Source organism: Amphiprion ocellaris, chromosome 18 (assembly GCF_022539595.1).
Source record: "Amphiprion ocellaris isolate individual 3 ecotype Okinawa chromosome 18, ASM2253959v1, whole genome shotgun sequence".
NCBI lineage: Eukaryota > Metazoa > Chordata > Actinopteri > Pomacentridae > Amphiprion > Amphiprion ocellaris.
In genome coordinates this window covers 12,724,223-12,744,215 of record NC_072783.1, presented here as the reverse complement: position 1 = coordinate 12,744,215, position 19,993 = coordinate 12,724,223, and the positions used below count along the sequence as shown (strand labels likewise).

General features: G+C 39.7%; 1 protein-coding gene across 4 annotated transcripts in view; it reads right to left on the bottom strand.

Annotated features, from left to right (window-relative positions):
• Window positions 1-525: 525 nt before the first annotated feature.
• The window catches only part of LOC111588291 (sulfotransferase 2B1-like), a 33,672-nt gene continuing 14,204 nt past the window's right edge, over window positions 526-19,993 (bottom strand). Inside the window, exons 1-2 of one of the 4 annotated variants that reach the window (XM_055004583.1) lie at window positions 9,295-9,985; window positions 526-2,615 (exon numbers count right to left, since the gene is read on the bottom strand). In XM_055004583.1, the coding sequence (XP_054860558.1) occupies window positions 1,744-2,615; window positions 9,295-9,304 (882 nt within the window). In that variant the 5' untranslated portion in view covers window positions 9,305-9,985 and the 3' untranslated portion in view covers window positions 526-1,743. Of the gene's footprint in view, window positions 2,616-4,548; window positions 6,507-9,294; window positions 9,986-15,656; window positions 16,369-19,993 lie in introns of those variants that run through there. The other 3 variants (XM_023276817.3, XM_055004582.1, XM_023298579.3) reach the window with 3 other exon arrangements.

Sequence of the window (19,993 nt, the reverse complement as noted above, 5' to 3'; positions counted from 1 at the left end):
ACTTCTGCTACTTTTCCTCCCTTTTGCTTGTTCTTCTTCCTTCTCCTCTTCCTTCTCTTCCTCCTTCTTTCCTTCTCCTCTTTCTCCTTTATTCTTCAGCCATTTTAATTTTTTCTTCTTTTATCCTGCTCCTTCCATCATCACTCCTCCCTTTTTCACCATTTGCTTCTCTTTATTGTTCTTCCCTTCTTTTCCCCTTTCCTGTTCTTCTTCCTGTCCTATTACTTTTCCGTCTCTTCCTCCCTTTACTGTCCTTAATCCTCCTTCGTCTCTTCTCATGTCTCTTGGTCATTCTTAACTTCTCCTTCTCATCAAATAAATATCAAGTACGGTAAGTATGGACTTGCAGACTTGACAGTGACATCTTTGAAGTACGAACTCCTGAGGATGGGAGGATGAATCGTGATCATTCTGCAATCTGAACATCAATGTGCTTGATGATGTTGCATCTTGGTGGTGGACTTGCCTGTATTTTCACCTTAATTTTTTATTGTACTATACAGATATTTGCAATAAAAGAACATGTGCAACAACAAAATATCTGTCTTTATTTTCATTTGAATGGTAGGGTTGAATATTAATTTAAAAATATGCCCATAAAACTACCTTGAAGCTGAGGAGGAAGTAGCACAACTATGAAGGCAGATCTGGGCAGGAAGAGTCAGGATGTGGAGGAGAAGAACAGAAGGAGCCCTATTAGCTTGTCTCTTTAAAAACATGCATTTATCATATAATGTATAATTTCTGGCCTGCCAGTGCTGTCAAACAGAATATGCATATCTCTGATGCAAAATGCAATTTTCTGTGTTGCTGAATGTTAGCAGCAAGACTCTGTTGACCCCCTCTGAATATGTAACTTTTCTGCCATCATTTCCAGATGATTTCTGAAATGGAAACTGCAGATTTAAAAAAAAAAAAAAAAAAAAAGACCCTGTCAGTCAAAACATTCTAGGGCACGACAACTTATCCAGGAGTGACTGCATTAAGAACGTGAAGTAACTGGAAAATGTCTTTGCTTCACAGCAGCACTTTTTCTGTCTCAGTGGGGAAACTGATCAGATCCTATATGGCTGGCAGATTTGGTGTTTTTAGTTGACCTAAAGAAGCATCTGAATGCACTGAACGTGAGTCTTCAAGCATAAGATGCAGCAGTGAGCCAGTTGTCTGCACACATCAAAACCTTTGGAACCAAGCTACAACTTTTCCAAAAACACTCGTCACAAACTGAGCCTGACACTGCACATTTCTCAGCTCTACAGGAGGTAATGAACAGTTTTCCACAGGAAAATATCAATATCAACAATGAGTTTAAACAACTCTCAGCTATTGGAAATGAGATGTTGCTTTTTTCTTCTCCCTTCTCCGTGGACCTTGATGATGATCCTCATCAGCTGCAACTGGCTTTATTTTATTTTTGTGTTTTTTTTCTTTTTATTTTTCTGATTGTTTATTTCTCCAGTTGTATGTTTTATTTTCTGGCTGTTTATTTTATTTTGCCAGATGTTTATCTTATTTTTCTGATTGTTTATTTTATTTTCCGGTTTATTTTATTTTTCTGGTTGTTTATTTTCCTGTTGTTACCAAATCTAAAAAGAAAATTGTTCTTTCCTTAAAATCACTCGATTCTACATGCCTCATTTAAAAATTCACCAAAAACAAATCAGTTGATTGAGAGTTGCTATCAACTCAATATGAGATGGATTGATTACAAGTCAAAAATATCGTTGAATTTTGGCCCCTCTTTTAAAAGATGTGCATACATAATGATCTGTACATTTGTTTTACATCGCTAACCTCCAAGACCCTCTGGTATAGCTTCTGTTGGGTCAATTTCTTAGCTGGCTTGGATGCAGGAAAGAGTGGTGTAACAGGAATGCAAGGGGTGGAGAAGAAAGAGCCAGTGGAAATCACAGAAGAGCCTGTAAGGTTCATCCTTGTTGGTGTGAGTGACCCACAATGAGGGCTGGCATCAGGCTGTGTGACTGCAGCAAGAGGAGCATTGCTCCTATTCTCAGTAAGGGACTCTGGTGTCCGTGGTGTTGCAGGCCTGCTGTCCTCTGTAGCTTTTCTTGACAGCCCAACTTGAGGTTGATTCTGGGGCAGGTGAATCTTATGGAAAACCATGTCCCCCCTCACAACAAGATCTTCCAAAGATCGGACCAGGCGGGAAATACGTTTGTAGCCTAAAGAGGCTGAGGACAGGTTGTGGTGGTATTTCTGGTTGTAGGCTGAAGTCACCTTCTTGAGAGGAAGCCCGTTTGGATGTTCTTTAATCATGTCGACTACATTTTTCAGAATTTTCTCAGTCATTTCATTGTCTTCTGAAGCTTTCGATGATTCCTCATGTCTAGCCGATGCTCCACATGCAGGTCCAGCTACAGCCCGACTTCCACTGCAATGGTCCCTGTGAAACACCACCTCCTGCTCCACAACCAGATCCTCATGCAGAGAAGCCACCAGACTGGCCATGGAATCAAAGTGCAACATAGACAAAGACAGGTTCTTGTGATATGTCTTGTTGTAGTACAGTGCAAGCTTTTTCAGCGGGATCCCATCTGGGTGCTTCTTCACCATGGCCACTATATTTTCCTGGGCCTCCTCCATTGTGATTAATGCTATGAGGGGAGAAAAAAGATCACCATTAATGGATCACGCTGCAAATTAGTTTGCCATTAGTCTAACAAAGTCATACAATGGTGTGTACGAAATGAGCAGTCAGTGGATTGGGGCAATTTAGCAGCTAGCATTTGTTTACTGTAAGAAGGAGAAACCGTAGCACAGATATGGCAAGAATATATTTGCAGTAAACGGGGGAGATGATTCCTCAAAGTTTATTTTTTTAACTGTAAAATGTCCACTTGATACAGAAATGTCTGGTACTGCTTTTTTCAAAATGAATATTGTCCAGTATTTTAATTTATTTCTCTCTCTTTTCTCTTAATATTGTATGTATTAGCCTGGCTTTGGTGTCAACACTTTTTGTCAAAGATTCTTATGCAATTCTTTAGTTGCAATAAAACACAACACACATTAAAGCTGACCCAGCAGCCAGCATTAAAGCTCTTAGAAAACATTGTACACTTCCTGCCCAGCCCTAAATAACAGACAAAATTAGCAACTAGTTGATGGTAGCAAACGATTTGACTACAACAGTCAAATCAGGCAACCAGTGGTTGCTAGGTAATAGGTGCCTTTCTACCTCTGTTTAAGAAACACGTAGTTTCAAACAGGCCTATGTTTTGTATGTTTGTGTTCCATTCCATGTAACCATGGTCCTGAGTCAATAAAAATGCAATTTCAATCCATAAAAACAAAACAGAGAACAAATAGAAGAGTGATTTTTAGATTTACATGCATTAGGTAGCCAAAAGTCAACACTGCCCCACAATATTAGCGGCAAAAAAAGCAGTTATTACTTTATTGTTGATAATGTGAGTTACTGCCTGTGTTGTGAATAAACCTTGCTAACAACTCAAAAACAAATCAGTTTTTTCATGTTTAAGGAATTTAAACATATTTTCTTAAAAAATTAACAAAAATGCCAATCTCAGTGCACCAATGTCTGATTAAAATATTACATTTATGAGTTTCAACTCAACCCCGAATTTTGTCTCAAGACATTTTAATATAATAAATGCAGCATTTAACTAGCAAATCTTCTGATTTGGTTGCTGAAATATGTGATTGGAAGTAAGACTAATAATCTATTCATGGTAAAGTCCAACCGACACATCAGCTAATATTATTTGCTGATATTGGCTTATTACAAATAGAGGGGTATCAAAATATATGTTTTCCAAAAACACCAATATTAAAATATACTATTTGCAGAGCTTTTTTTTTTTTTTTTTTTTACAATATTCTCAGCACTGTCTGCAGCAAATGTAGCAGAGTGTGCATCACAGCTGAGTGGAGTCAAACAACGTCTTAATGGTCAGTCTCTAACTTGTAAAAAACCCTTAGAAGACAGATAATGAACAATGGCCAACTATTTTCCGCATTAAATATATCTATGAAAAAAATCAATATCAGAATGTTTCACTTGCTAAATTCAGTCTCTACACTGATCCCAAAAAGCCAGTATCAGTTGCCATTTAATTTGAAAAGTTTTGATACACAACAGATGCAATATCCAATACTATGAACATATTTTAACCAGTACTCAGAATGTGCTGTGAATTAATACCCAGCCCCAGCTATTATTCTTGGCAACACTGACAAATAATAAACTTGCAACATTGCGTCAGAGGGCTCAAACAAATCCTTCACCTCTACCAGACTAAACTACCTCTCTTTAAGAACAAGCAGACAAGAAAGCAGAGTGACATGTAGAGCTCATTAACTAATAAGGTGAAATATTTTCTCTTCCACAAGAACACACAAAATAGCATTAGTTTGACAGTTTGTTTACGACTATCTGTACAATGCCGATAGCAGAAAATATAATATTTGCACTGACATGATTATGTATGATACTGCACAAACATTAAAAAATATTTATATCAAGACACATAAACTACAGCGGAAAGTTGCTTGAAGCTATCTTACCTAAACTTTCAAATAACAAGACATGCAGTCCAACTCCCCCAGAAGAAACACTGTATGTGAAACAGCAAGTTTCCTTTCTCTCTTATATACTCCTCCCTCCCTCCTCCCCTGCTGTGTTTCATTCTAAGCAAACAGAGAGAAACGAAACTGAAAGTAATTGGCATCATCATTAAACAGAGCCACACTCAAATTACTGTAAATGGTGTCACCACACACAGGTAAAGCAGGATAAGGAAGAAACCACAAAGCAGACTAAGGCAGCTGGGTGTGGAAGAGCAGCACACAGACAATCTTTCATGACCTACAGTACAATAAACCTATTTGTCTGAGGCACTACTTCATGTAAATACCTGTTTATATTTTAAAAGTAATCCAACAAGGCACAGTGTTAATAAAGACTCATTATAGACTAGATAGCATGGTAATAAAAGTAAGCACAACAGGTTTGCAAATGATAAAACAGGAGGGGAACCAGATAGAGGAGTAAATGAGGAAGGAAGAATAAAGAAACAGTGGCTCTAAGTTTCACATTCCTGGCTTGCTGCAGCTGGTATGTAATACACCACGTGACCTGATTTAAATGCCCAGCTGGTTTGTCATTCTAAAAGCAAACCTTTCCAAGGAAATGAAACTGAGGGTAGGAAAGTAAATCTGTCAATTTGTGAATAACTGTGAGGTTATTTAACAAGGTCACATCACCACACCCACTACATCTTTTGGTAATCTAACCAGAATTGCTGGCTGACTGAAGAATTTTCAGCACAATATTTACCTTTGAACATTCCATTCTCTCACATTTCCTCCTGCTTACCAGTGACAGTAAAACATGGAGTAAGTAAACAAGCATAAGTGCACGGCAAAATCCATGATGCTGCTGAACCTGACTTCTTCCAGGATCTAATTCACTTTTTAGCTCTGTCTTAAACTCAGCTAGATGGCAGTGGCATTTGTTAGTGCACTGCTTAGATTAAGGAAAAACCTTAAAACACAAGTGGTAAAAAAGAAACCAATGACAATATTGCTCAGTGCATCAAATCCCTTGTCTCTATAGGGAGTTCAGGCGTTAAGAGTAGCATATGATGACGGGGACACAAAAGCAAGCAATGACAGCCAAAGAGCATCAGGCCACTGTCTAATTCATCTTAGAAGGCCGAGTACTGGTCAGTCCAAACATTACAGCCTGGCAAGTCATCTTCACATTTAATAGCCGAGTGCGACTAGAAGTAAAATTACCAATGCTGACAACATCAAGCCATAATTACATTGTGACTGGTCAGAAATTTTATTCAAGATATTTATAATGTTGTTCTGACAGTCTGTGACATACATAATTCAGTACTAAGCAGTAACAGTAAGAGTTAGCAGAAATGTCACATAGGTTGTGTATGATGCTGCTCATGCAAGGCTCCTCATTGGATATTGGTCGAGACAAACATTTGAATAGTGGTTGCAGAAATAATATCAGTTGCAGTGGTGTATTAGATCTTTAGAAAACACAGTGGAAAAAGGAAGAGTTCATCATCAAGGAAGTTGTGGTGAATTCCCTCCTCAGGCTGCTTTCACATGGTGGTACAACATTTTGTTATATGTGGTTATAATTCCACTGCCACAGCATGTATGAAAAGCTTCTGCTGTTACCACAGACATCTGCAATGCCACGTCACCTAGTGAAAACTCTGAATTAGGATAACTGTAATGAAATTTTGACTTGACAGGATTACAGCTTTAGGTATCTACACTACCATTCAAAAGTTTGGGGTCACCCTGGCAATTTCATGTTTTCCATGAAAACTTACACTTTTATTCATGTGCTAACATAATTGCACAAGGGTTTTTTAATCATCAATTAGCCTTTCAACACAATTAGCTAACACAATGTACCATTAGAACACAGGAGTGATGGTTGCTGGAAATGGGCCTCTGTACCCCCATGTAGATCTTCCATTAAAAATCAGCTAGTCCAACTTTCCAGATAGTCATTCTTTAGTCATTTACCCCATTAACAATGTCTAAAGTGTATTTCTGATGAATTTAATGCTATGTTCATTCTTTAAAAAAAAAAAAAAAAAAAAAAAAAGCTTTTCTTTCAAAAATAAGGACCTTTCTAAGTGACCCCAAACTTTTGACCGGTAGTGTACATCATTCTGACTAGTTCAGATTTGATTTAAGATCTAAAAAGAGGAGAGTTAAAGGATTGTAAACTAGTATTATGACTAGTCAGAATTAAACCATTGATACCAGAAACGGGAAGTACAATTAATCATTATGCAGCTGCAATTCAAAGTGCATTTGAACTGTGGATAACTGTAGTGAGGAACGTCATACACATGAACAGCAAAAGTAATAGTTTTTGTCCTCAGAAGAAATTATATACACACACACATACACACACACACACACACACACACATACACACATGCATACATATACATATATATATATATATATATATATATATATATATATATATATACATATATATATATATATATATAGTATCTCACAAAAGTGAGTCCACCCCTTGCATTTCTCCAAATATTTAATGATATCTATTCATGGGACAACACTGACGAAATGAAACTTTCATACAATGTAGTCACCGCACAGCTTGGATAACAGTGTACATTTTATCTTCCCATCAAAATAACTAAAAGACAGCCATTAATGTCTAAACTGCTGGCAACAAAAGTGAGTACACCCCTAACTGAAAATGTCCAAATTGGGCCAAAGTGTCAATATTTTGTGTGGCCACCATTATTTTCCAGCACTGCCTTCACCCTCCTGGGCATGGAGTTCACCAGAGCTTCACAGGTTGCCACTGGAATCATCTCCCACTCCTCCATGATGACATCACGGAGCTGGTGGATGTTAGAGACCTTACGCTCCTCCACCTTCCGTTTAAGGATGCCCCACAGATGCTCAATTGGGTTTAGGTCTGGAGACATGCTTGGCCAGTCCATCACCTTTACTCTCAGCTTCTCTAGCAAGGCAGTGGTCATCTTGGAGGTGTGTTTGGGGTCATTATCATGTTGGAATAATGCCCTGCGGCCCAGCTTCTTAAGGGAGGGGATCATGCTCTGCTTCAGTATGTCACAGTACATTTTGGCATTCATGCTTCCCTCAATAAACTGTAATTTTCCAGTGCCGGCAGCACTCATACAGCCCCAGACCATGACACTCCCACCACCATGCTTGACTGTAGGCAAGACACACTTGTCTTTGTACTCCTCACCTGGCTGCCGCCACACACGCTTGACACCATCTGAACCAAATAAGTTTATCTTGGTCTCATCAGACCACAGGACATGGTTCCAGTAATCCATATCCTTAGTCTGCTTGTCTTCAGCAAACTGTTTGCGGGCTTCCTTGTGCATCATCTTTAGAAGAGGCTTTCTTCTGGGACGACAGCCATAGAGGCCAATTTGATGCAGTGTGTGGCGTATGGTCTGAGCACTGACAGGCTGACCCCCCACCCCTCCAACCTCTGCAGCAATGCTGGCAGCACTCCTACGCCTACTTCCCAAAGACAACCTGTGGATTCGACGCTGAGCACGTGCACTCAACTTCTTTGGTCGACCATGGCGAGGCCTGTTCTGAGTGGAACCGGTCCTCTTAAACCGCTGGATGCTCTTGGCCACCGTGCTGCAGCTCAATTTCAGGGTGATGGCAATCTTCTTATAGCCTAGGCCATCGTTATGTAGAGCAACAATCCTTTTTCTCAGATCCTCAGAGAGTTCTTTGCCATGAGGTGCCATGTTGAACTTCCAGTGACCAATGTGAGATGTGTGAGAGTGATATTACCAAATTAAACACACCTGCTCACCTTTCACACCTGAGACCTTTTAACGCTAACAAGTCACATGAAACTGGGGATGGAAAATGTGCACTTGGGCCCAATTTGGACATTTTCAGTTCAGGGTGTACTCACTTTTGTTGCCAGCAGTTTAGACATTAATGGCTGTGTTTTAGTTATTTTGATGGGAAGATAAAATGTACACTGTTATCCAAGCTGTACGGTGACTACTTTACATTGTATGAAAGTTTCATTTCGTCAGTGTTGTCCCATGAATAGATATCATTAAATATTTGGAGAAATGCAAGGGGTGGACTCACTTTTGTGAGATACTGTGTATATATATATATATATATATATATATATATATATATATATATACAATTACAATTGTCTATAGGAAGAGCGTTCTTTTAGACCAGAAGACCTAGATTATGGATATCTGTCAATACATATCCAGTATAACTGTGTTATGTTAAAAGGGCTTGCCAGAATTATCACTAGTCAGAATGAAAGTGGAGATATCAGAAACTGGAATACAACTAGTCATGATTCAGTATTCTGAAACACAGAGAGGTTTCCACCTACAGTGAACTGAGGTCAAACAGGAACAACTGTGTCCAAAATACATTTTTGTCATACTACAGTTCTCTCCCTTAAAATAAGACTATCATTGAAATTCCCCGCTTATGATACTGTGCACATATCATGTACAATGATGAGGACAAGGTGCTTCAGAATTAAACCTGACTGGCACAAAGAATGTTGATAGCAAAAGGAGCTTTACAGGAAACCTGGTAGACTTTCAAAACAACTGCCGAGACACGTGTATCTGGCACACAAACGAGTCCAACTTTTTAGAGTTTGAAACACCCGATTCCGACAAACTACATGCTAGCAAAACTTTAAGATTTCTTAACACTGAATAACTAAAAAGAAGACTCTTCAGCTACCTGTTATCATAGCAGTAGCCCTTTGTTTGCAGTTGTCGGCTCTGTGTCTTTGCCTTCATGCATCATCCTTAGTCTGTGATGAGGGATTAACAGAGGACCAGCTAGCAGACCTGCTATGTCCAGCTAACGTTAGCAAATAATACCAGAAGTATTATGATTTAACCTCAAAATAAGTGTATTAGTCGGTCAGTGAAGAGCAGTAAAATGTCCAGTGTCACAGCACCTGTGTTCCGGAAACTTAATATTGCTGCAATAAATACAATTTGTGGAAAAAAATCGGAATCGAAACTCATAAGGCGGTAACATCTTAGCCGTTTTCCTAGCTAACGTCGGTGCTGCATTCAAGTCACACGACGAAAATAGTAAATATGAGAAGTTGCTCATATACTGCATAGTACTAACTGCAATGAAATGTCACTCCGTAACATCTCTTAACTATGCTTGTTTTCAGGAAGTAATAGTACATTTTTTGCACCCATACACACAGCTAAACTATCAAGATTTCAGAGAGATTCTAGTTGAAAATAAAATCAGACGGTTTTTCTACTTGATACTCCGAATGCAGCTTCGTGTTAAAAGGTGACAGCCTTTGATTAAGAGCTGCAAGCTGACAAATTTACAGCAGCGCCGAGATCCCAAAATGGCTTTTGCCATATGGCAACGGCTTTTGCCATATGGCGAAATGGCTTGCCATATGGCAACGGCTTTTGCCATATGGCAACGGCTTTTGCCATATGGCAAAATGGCTTGCCATATGGCAACGGCTTTTGCCATATGGCAACGGCTTTTGCCATATGGCAAAATGGCTTGCCATATGGCAACGGCTTTTGCCATATGGCAAAATGGCTTGCCATATGGCAACGGCTTTTGCCATATGGCAAAATGGCTTGCCATATGGCAACGGCTTTTGCCATATGGCAAAATGGCTTGCCATATGGCAACGGCTTTTGCCATATGGCAACGGCTTTTGCCATATGGCAAAATGGCTTGCCATATGGCAATGGCTTTTGCCATATGGCAAAAGCCGTTGCCATATGGCAAAATGGCTTGCCATATGGCAATGGCTTTTGCCATATGGCAACGGCTTTTGCCATATGGCAATTAAAACTGTTACAGTTGCATGTCATTTCCTTGTACGGAAACCAAACAAATCAATCAACACTGTTTCTTAGATGAGTGGCAGCTTGCAGAGGACGTCTGCTGCACTGCACTGCTGCACTGCAGTGGGGTTTTCGTTCTCGTTTTATTTTTGTGTACTTGTATACTAAGAGGTAGGAATCTTGAATCTTGAAGTGTGTGTGGCAACCAGTCATGACAGACAACAGCAAGATTCAAATGCTAATTAGGGCCATTCACACTTCTGCTGATGTGTGAAACCCTCACCTCCATCCCTGAAGAACCGGTTCTGCCAGTTTAAGGCACAGCTGAAGTTCTCGAAATCTGTCTCTCATGCTGCGTTGAATCTCAGAACAATGAATAGCAATGATGTAATGATCAAGACCAACAGAGTGTCAGAGTGACAATTTAAAAGCTGAAGTCAAGGATCTCACTTTCTGTAACTTTACTTGAAGGTATTTCTGTAGAAACATAGAATAATTAAAGTGAGAAAAACAAGGCAAATTATATACACGTTTATATACACATTTCTGCTCGAATTTGCAACAAAGGAGAAATATCTATCCACAGTTTAAAACATTCTCATATTTAAGAGAAATGTAGCACTTTAATCAATAATCCAATGATTGTCATTGGAAATACGCACTGACATTACAGTGTGACAAAACTGAGTATGTGCCCCTGGTTTGCACAACAACCTCCATGGCCCTCCCACCTCTAATGGATCTGGTACCACTGGTATATGTGTTATATATGCCATGATATATATATATATATATATATATATATGGCATGCCGTTTAGGAAATTATATATATATATATATATAAAATCTAGAATTCTGAATATATTGAATGAAAGTCGGAATATATTGAATGAAAGTGTTCAGACTTTCATTCCATATATTCAGATTCTCATTCCATATATTCAGAGTTTCATTCAATATATTCAGAGTTTCATTCAATATATTCGGATTTTCATTCCATATATTCAGACTTTCATTCCATATATTCCGACTTTCATTATATATATTCCGACTTTCATTATATATATATATATATATATATATATATATATATATATATATATATATATATATATATATATATATATATATATATATATATATACATATAGCTATCACATGTAATAGCCATTACAGGCGAGGGAGGGATGTACACAGTACATCCCTCCCTCAGCTGATGCGACTGCAGCCTGTGAACTCATCCACATTGAAGCGTCCCAGCTGCAAACATCTCACCCTCAGTCTCTTATCATCATCTCAGGAGACTTTAATCATGCATCGCTCTCTGCCACTCTCCCCACGTTCACCCAGTACGTGACCTGCCATACCAGACACAATAAAACCCTGGACCTGCTGTATGCAAACATCAAGGATGCATACAGCTCCTCCCCCCGCTGGGCCACTCAGATCACAACCTGGTGAGACTGCAGCCCATTTACATACCTATGGTGAAGAAACAACCCCCCACCATCAGGTATGTGAAGAAGTGGTCTGACGAGGCCACTGAGGTGCTGCAGGACTGCTTTGAGACCACAGACTGGGATGTGCTGTGTGGTCCACATGGGGAGGACATTGATTCACTGACTGACACTATTACGGACTACATTAAATTCTGTGCAGAGAACATCGTACCGACCAGGAAAGTACTGTGTTTCTCTAACAGCAAACCCTGGGTGTCCCTGGAACTGAAGGCCCTGCTGAAGGAGAAAAGGAGGGTTTTTGGATCTGGGGACAAAGAGGAGCTGAGGAGGGTGCAGAAGGAGATAAAGACGAAGATCAAGGCGGACAAGGCCAGCTACAGGACCAAGATGGAATCTTACCTGCAGGACAATAACACAAGGGAGGTCTGGAGAGACCTGAGATCCATCTCTGGTTCCAGCAGAGGCCATGAGAGGGGAGCTGCAGCAGGAGGCCGGGAGTGGATCAATGAGCTGAATCTGTTCTTTAAGAGATTTGACTCTGCTCCCACTCCTCCCCCCTCTCATCAAAGCACCGACCAGCCAACTCCTTCTTCACACCTCAGCTCTCTACCACCAACACCACCACCTCTCCTCCATCCTCCACCACCTCCGGACTCTACATACAGCCCCATCACCCCTCCTTGTCTCACCCCCCACCACCACCATCACCCCTCCCCCTGCCACCCTCCTAAATATTATTACTACTGTTCTATTATTATTTTATTTCTACTACTACGTCTATTGCTACATAAACTGCTGTAACAATGTGAATTTCCCCTGGCGTGGGGAGAAATAAAGGACTTATATATATTGCCATGTGGCAAAACCTAAATGCCAGATGGCAAACCAGAAATGCCATGTGGCAAAATGAAATGCCAGATGGCAAACCAGAAATGCCATGTGGCAAAATGAAATGCCAGATGGCAAACCAGAAATGCCATGTGGCAAAAGGAAATGCCATGTGGCAAAACCGAAATGCCAGATGGCAAACCAGAAGTGCCATGTGGCAAGACCGAAATGCCAGATGGCAAAAATGCAACGGCACATGGCAAACCTGAAACGGTATATGGCAAGGATGATGGCGTGTGGCACTCTATTCCACTGGTAATGGCGTATATAATGTCACTGGTCACAATCAACCATGTGGCGGTGGTGGATAAGTAGAGGAATTAAAAATGGCGTGTACTGAGTTTCAATTCTGAGTCATCTCTCTGCAATCTCTCATCTTTCACCTAAGAAACCTCTAAAACTGTGTCATTGTTGACATGGAAAAATACACCAACGACGCCCCCTACTGGCAGATATCTGACCGTGTGAAAGAAGCACAGTTTTTTCATACAGCGGATATTTCAGTGAAAAAATAAGTATCATCTGTACATACACGCAAGGCCTGTCCCTGCCTTTATTAGTAATATTATTACTACCAATCGCTGTAGAATTGGTAGATGTGGTGCAAACTGTGTGGCTTATATTTCACAAGTGAAACTGTATATGGCTGATTTCAAAATTAAAAGAATGTCTTTATGACCCTTGGAAATGACATGCAACTGTAACAGTTTTAATATAGCGCTATTAATAATGTACAGTCGTTCATAAAAAAACAAAAGTGCAAGCATACGTCTTGCGATTGCACACACACACACACACACACACACACACACACACACACACACACACACACACACACACACACACACACAGTATATACAGTGTATAGACTATTAGGGCATATGGCCGGTTAAGGCTAGGCTGGCTCCGGTGTCTAACACGGTTAGCCTAGCCACCTAACACGGCCTGTGACGTTACGGTACTCATCGGCGGTCATACGTGTACAGACGTCAGTGTGAGAAACATAAAAAATATAGTAAACCTAAATCGCACTGCACGTGAATCAAAAGCACATTGCATGACAGTATTTTGTGACTAGCGTCAACAATGATTAGTCACACAATTTCGCCATATACCAATCCTGAGTCTGTCATAAGCCACTGCTGAATGCCATATGGCAAAACCGCTCGGCCATATGGCAAAAGCCATTTTGCCATATGGCAAAACCGCTCTGCCATATGGCAAAACCGCTCGGCCATATGGCAAAAGCCATTTTGGGATCTCGCTGTCTCTCCAAATTTATCTGCACATCTTCTCAGCATTACAGCACTTCAGCCAAGGTAATGGTCTCTGTAAGAGAAAAGTATAAATATCTCAGAGAAACGTTTAATTCAAATTGTAAGTTAATTGGCAGTTGAATTCCTTTACTAAGAATATTTCTATTGTGGTATCTGTCCTGAGACGTGTTAATTACTGCATGTTCTGGAATGTGTAGATAGTTTATTGCTGAGAGGGGCTCCTATATGCCAGACCTTGAATATTAGAATTTTGTTTTATTAGAAGGGTTCGGTCACCAACGGAAGAACATAGGTTAAGGCTTTACAAGCAACCATAAACCTATATAAGTGAACTCAGAAAGTTATTTTACAAGGTTCATATTGGCTGAATCGTCCCCAGCAAGCTCTGTCTGATCGATGCTGGTCTCCTTTGTAATAAACTTATTATGAAGCAAGTCAGTGTCAACAGGTGTTTCTTCTTGACCTGCACATCATTAATGTCTGAGAAACTACACTATTTCTCCATCACATCTGCTTCCACAAACCCTATGATTGTGAAGCAGAAAGTGTTTTATTTTTCTGCAGATCCATGTTTGATGATTTTCATCTTGTGGTAAACTGCACAAAAGTAGTTATCTTCTGCCTCAACTGCAGCTGGATGGATTGCTATTGCATTTGGTACAGATATTTAAATGCTCGAACAATACATCCTTATAATTTTTGATGATTTTTTGAAAAAAAAAAGCGATTTAATAATAATATTGGCTGCTTTGGGCTACTTGTGCCAACGTTTACACTTACTTAGTCCGTCATACAGTGCTCTCTGTCTCCATTTGGTTTTCAAATTAGCTGAATGGACATGAGTCAAACATGCTGTTTGTGAAGGCCCCTGAGGTCATCTTTCAGGCTGGCCTAGTTTTAACCTATATATCTTTGGGCTCTGCTGGTTGCTTAGTGTGGTCAGCATCACTTACAGTGGCCCTGGATTACTTAGGTACAGTCTAATCGCTCACCTTGCTTCTCTCCACAGACACCTCACAAATGGGTTTGGTTATGTTCCTATATTTTTTATGCTTTGGCTTCCTCAACTCCATGTCATACTTAAGTCTGGCTTCCATTTTGTTTAATTTGACTTAAAAGATATATATTTTAATTGTAATTCCCGGTGTGTCTTCCTTTAGTTGCGGCCACACGTCATAACACTGTTATATGAGAAAAAATATCATTACAAAAAAGTGTACAAATAATAAATGAAATCAAAAAGATAGCATTATGCAGCTTGTGGTATTAATACCTTACATTTGTCTGTAACCATCAGTGAATATGTTTAATTTCACTGTGGGGAGATCAAGAGAACGCGGAGAAACTGACAAGCTGAAAAACAATCAACTGTCCGATCACTGCTGGAATAAACCTAGAGCCTCCAGTCCTCAGGGAGACTTTACTGGATCTAGTTCTGCTGTGGATTCCTGCAACAAGAACCATTTAACTGCTAAGATTAGATCAAGCATGTGGTATACACACATGAAACCGCTCAGACAAAAAACACACATGCTCACTGATAGAATAAATGCTATCTGCTAAAGTATTCCTTAATGTTTTTACCTTTGTTCCATTGTGCACTATACTAAATATCACTAGTAACATAAACACTGTATTGAATTGATCTCTGTGATTTTATTTCATTCATAAAAGTACAGATTTTTAATGTGGATATTATTTACAATTTTGTAGTGGTTGTTTATGTAAATAAGCACTTCATCTGTAATGAAACAAAATACAGAAAATCAGTAAATTAACACATTAAAAACTAATTTGTTCAAAAAAAATCTGTTAAAGACTGTTTAAAAATGTTAATTATTTTGTTAATGTATCCACCTCTCTATCGGTGTACCGGGTGGCACATTCACTTACTGAAAAGTTTTTATTTTTACTATTTACAACAGAGTAGAACAAAACTGAAGACATCAAAACTGACACATTTGGAATTATGTAGTAATCAAAAGTGTTAGATAAACTATGCTCCATATTATATTTAATAAAGCAACTACTGTTTGTTTTAATGACAACTTTCAGACTATTGTTAATATGTCAGCCAGTTACATGAGGAGTTGCACTAAACGTGTCCAATGTGAACTGAACAGATGAAAAAAAATGCTCATTGTAAGATCAGTATAGTATATATAGTAAAACAAATATCATACACAGCAAGTTTCTAAATTCTAAGCATTAATATTCGTTTTTGTCACCGAGTTTCTATTAATCCCATACAAACTTGTATTTGACATTTTTCATTTTGTCTTTGTAAACAGCATCAAAGTGTTCTGCTTCTGCTACTGTCAGCTGATTTTTCCAGTCTCCAATTATTCCTGAAACACAACACAAGAAGAATTAGAATTTATTTGTAGAAAATTAGACTTAGACTTACTTTATTAATCCCTGGAGGGAAATTAAGTTGTTACAGCAGCATGGATATTCAACAAAGGGGTTAACAAGAAGACAACACAGAATATTAGGGTAGGATGTAAAGTCAAAATAAAATAACATAAAGTCAGATAAGATCAAAATATAGAAAATATAATATAGAAAGAAAAAAATTGACAAAATATACAAGAATATGCAAAAGTGATACAGAAATGTGCAAATAAACAGAATGTGCAAATGAGAATGTGCTTAGATGTGCAAATGACAAAAGTAGGTGCAGATAAAACCCACAATGAGGCAGCCACTATGGCCCCCGCCTGTGGAACAGCCTGCCGGAGAACCTCAGGACTGCAGAGACTGTCGATATTTTTAAAAGAAGGTTAAAGACTCACCTTTTTAATCAGGCTTTTAACTAACCTCTTAAATCTTTATGTTCTTATCATTTTGTATTCATTTTCATATGTATTTTTACTTTTTTTTTAAACCTTTCACCTTTTTACTTATGTTATAGGTCTTTTATTCTATCTTGTAGTTTTACATTTTTAGTTATTTAACTCCAGTGTTTCCTCAGGGGGGTCCTCCACACTTGGGGCTGTATCTGGTCTGCTGCTGGGGGTGCTGTCCATGAGTCCCTTAGGCCCGGCTGGTTGGGGGGGCTCCCCACCTCGGTGTGGGGGTCCCCCTGTCTGTCGGGGTTGGGGGGTCTGTGGGTCTGGGTACCAGCGCCCCCAGTGGTCATGGCCTGCGACTCCTCCCAGTGCGGACGACCCCAATCGAGGCGTTTTCCACAATCGTCAGTGGCATGCCATGTCTCCCTACTGTCAGTGGTGGGAGTGTGTGTCTGTGGGTGTGTGTGTGTCTGTGTATGTATGGGTGTGTGTGTATGTATGTGTGTGTGTGTGGACGTGTGTACGTGTGCGTGCTTCTGCAGTTGTGTCCATATATGTATATATGGAGGGAGGGAGGGACGGGTTTTCTTGTTTTTAATGTTTTTAATGTTGTAAAGCACTTTGCGTTGCATTTTTAACTGTATGAAAAGTGCTCTATAAATAAAGTTTGATTGATTGATTGATTGATAAGTTTACAGATATAATGAATGGCGTTAGAATGTAAAGTGGTTTCATCAGCAGGCAAAGTGATATGATTCTTGTGTTGTCTCGTTATTTTTTTATAATAATCAGACGAGGCGTGTTGGCTGGTCTAAGCTTTTAATGCGGGCAGCTTCAACATCAACCATGCAACGCGCGGGGTTGCTATGCACACTTCCTGTATGTGGCATGCTGGGTAATTGAGTTCTTGTGTTACAACACTTAATAACATCACATCTTTCCCCCATAAAGAAAATATTTTTTTTTGTTGTTTTGACCCATAAAAATAAAGCCCTGCCAAAGTGCCATTTTTTTTTCAAACATAGCTTTGAATTATTAAAAAAAAATACTTTTCAATCTGTAACCAAACTTTTCTTTACTTTTTTTTTTAACTTTTACCTTCTTCTGTGGTAAACTAATAAAGTGCAAACCATTCATATTAACATTTTGTTTCTTTCTTTTCTTCCTTTTTTTTTTAAAAATTTAATTCTGAACTTAACATTAAAACATTTTTAGCAGCTTTCAATCAACCTCTTTTGAGGCTGAACATGTCTCTTAGGTCTAGACAGTTTCTCAACATGTGGTGACTTTAGTCCAGCAGCTCTTGGTGATGCACATGCTGCAGTCAGACCAGAGTCAGTGTTATCAGGTTTGACATTTGGTAGTTGTGTAGACTCAGCTGTATCCTGTTGAATCATCTCCTGAGCTGTAGTGTCCTTTTCAGTTGGCTGTAGTTGAAGATCAGTGCAGTTCCTTCTCAGTACCAATCCGTTGTCTGTCTGGATCCTGTAGGAGCGTGGAGCAACTTCTTCCTCAACTCGACCTTGTTGTCTCCAAGTGCCTGTAGAAATGTCTCTCAGACGCACAACATCTCCAGATTTTAGTGAAGGGAGGGGTTTTGCTGTACGATCATACAGTGTCTTTTGTTTTACTTTTTGTTCCTCCTTTGTTTTTCTGACTTTGTGTGCACTTTTAGGCATCAGCAGTTCCTCATTAACAGGTAGGTTGGAGCGAATGCGCCTACCCATTAGCATTTGTGCTGGTGAGAGTCCATTCTCTAGAGGTGCACTTCGGTAGATCAGTAAACTTTTCTGAAAGTCGTCTCTGTCCTTTGCTTTTTTCATTAAGTTTTTTACTGTTTTCACAGAGCTTTCTGCCAAGCCACTGGACTTTGGATAAAGTGGGCTGGATGTTAGGTGTTTAAATCCCCATTCTTTGGCAAAGGCAGCAAACTCAGAACTTGAAAACTGAGGTCCATTGTCTGAAAACAGTTCACACGGGACACCGTGTCTAGCAAAGACAGTCTTGAGATAGCTTATGACTGCTTTACTTGATGTAGTCTGCAGTGATCCAACTTCAGGATAGTTTGAAAAGTAGTCAGTGACCACTATATAACTCTTTCCATCAAAATCAAATAGATCAGTACCAACCTTGTAGTAAGGTCCATGGGGCACCGGATGAGTCATCAGCGGCTCAGCTTGTTGTTTGGGTTTGTAGGTATGACATAGTTCACATGAAGCTGTTGTCTGGCTGATATGTTGATTGATTTATTTTTTTTTTTTTAATTTTATTTATATAGCGCCAATTACAGTCAAATTGTCTCGAGACGCTTTACAGAACCCATATGCCTGACCCCCAGAGCAAGCCAAAAGGCGACAGTGGCAAGGAAAACACCCTTTTAACAGGGAAAAAAAAACCTCGAGCAGAACCCGGCTCTAATGTGGGGGGGACCCATCTGCCTGCTGGCCGGGCGGGTTGAGAGGGACAGAAGAGGTAGAAAGGTAGAGATAGAGGGGTAGAGGTAGAGATAGAGGGATACAGATAGAGGGGTAGAGATAGAGAGGTGGGGGGGTGGGACACAAGGACCATAAAACACAGCCACACATCTGAAGCATCCAGCATCCAGCTCTGGGACCAGGGACACCCGGAGAAAGGACACAGAAAGAAACAGAGTGAATGTAATGCAATAATGGTATATATAGTAAATACATAGGTAGTTAGAGAAGGGCTCAGTGCATCCAGAGAGGTTCCCCAGCAGCCTAGGCCTATAGCAGCATAACTAGGGGCAAACTAAAGGGACGTCAAGAGGGGAAGTCAGTTGTACAAATGAAAACACCAACATGATTCTAGGCCAGTACATCACCTCTCTCGCTCTGCGTTTACACTTGACTTCACCAAGGTGACCTTCGTGTATCCTTCGAAGCATTTGTTTACGTAGTGAAGATGGAATCACAAATTTGCTTCCCTTTAACACTATGTCATCCACCACAGTGAGCTCTGGTCTGCAGTTCCAGTAGTCTTGTATTTTCACTGGGCAGTCCTTTTTGTTTTCGGGCCATCCTTTTTGTATTGTGCTTTTGAGTTCTTTCATTGTCTCGTCTGCATTTGTCTCTCTCCGTATTTGTTCTGTTTTGTCAGCAGTAACTGGCAAAGATGTCACTATCATGTCCACATATGCCTGTGTTTCTGCACTTTTCTCGCT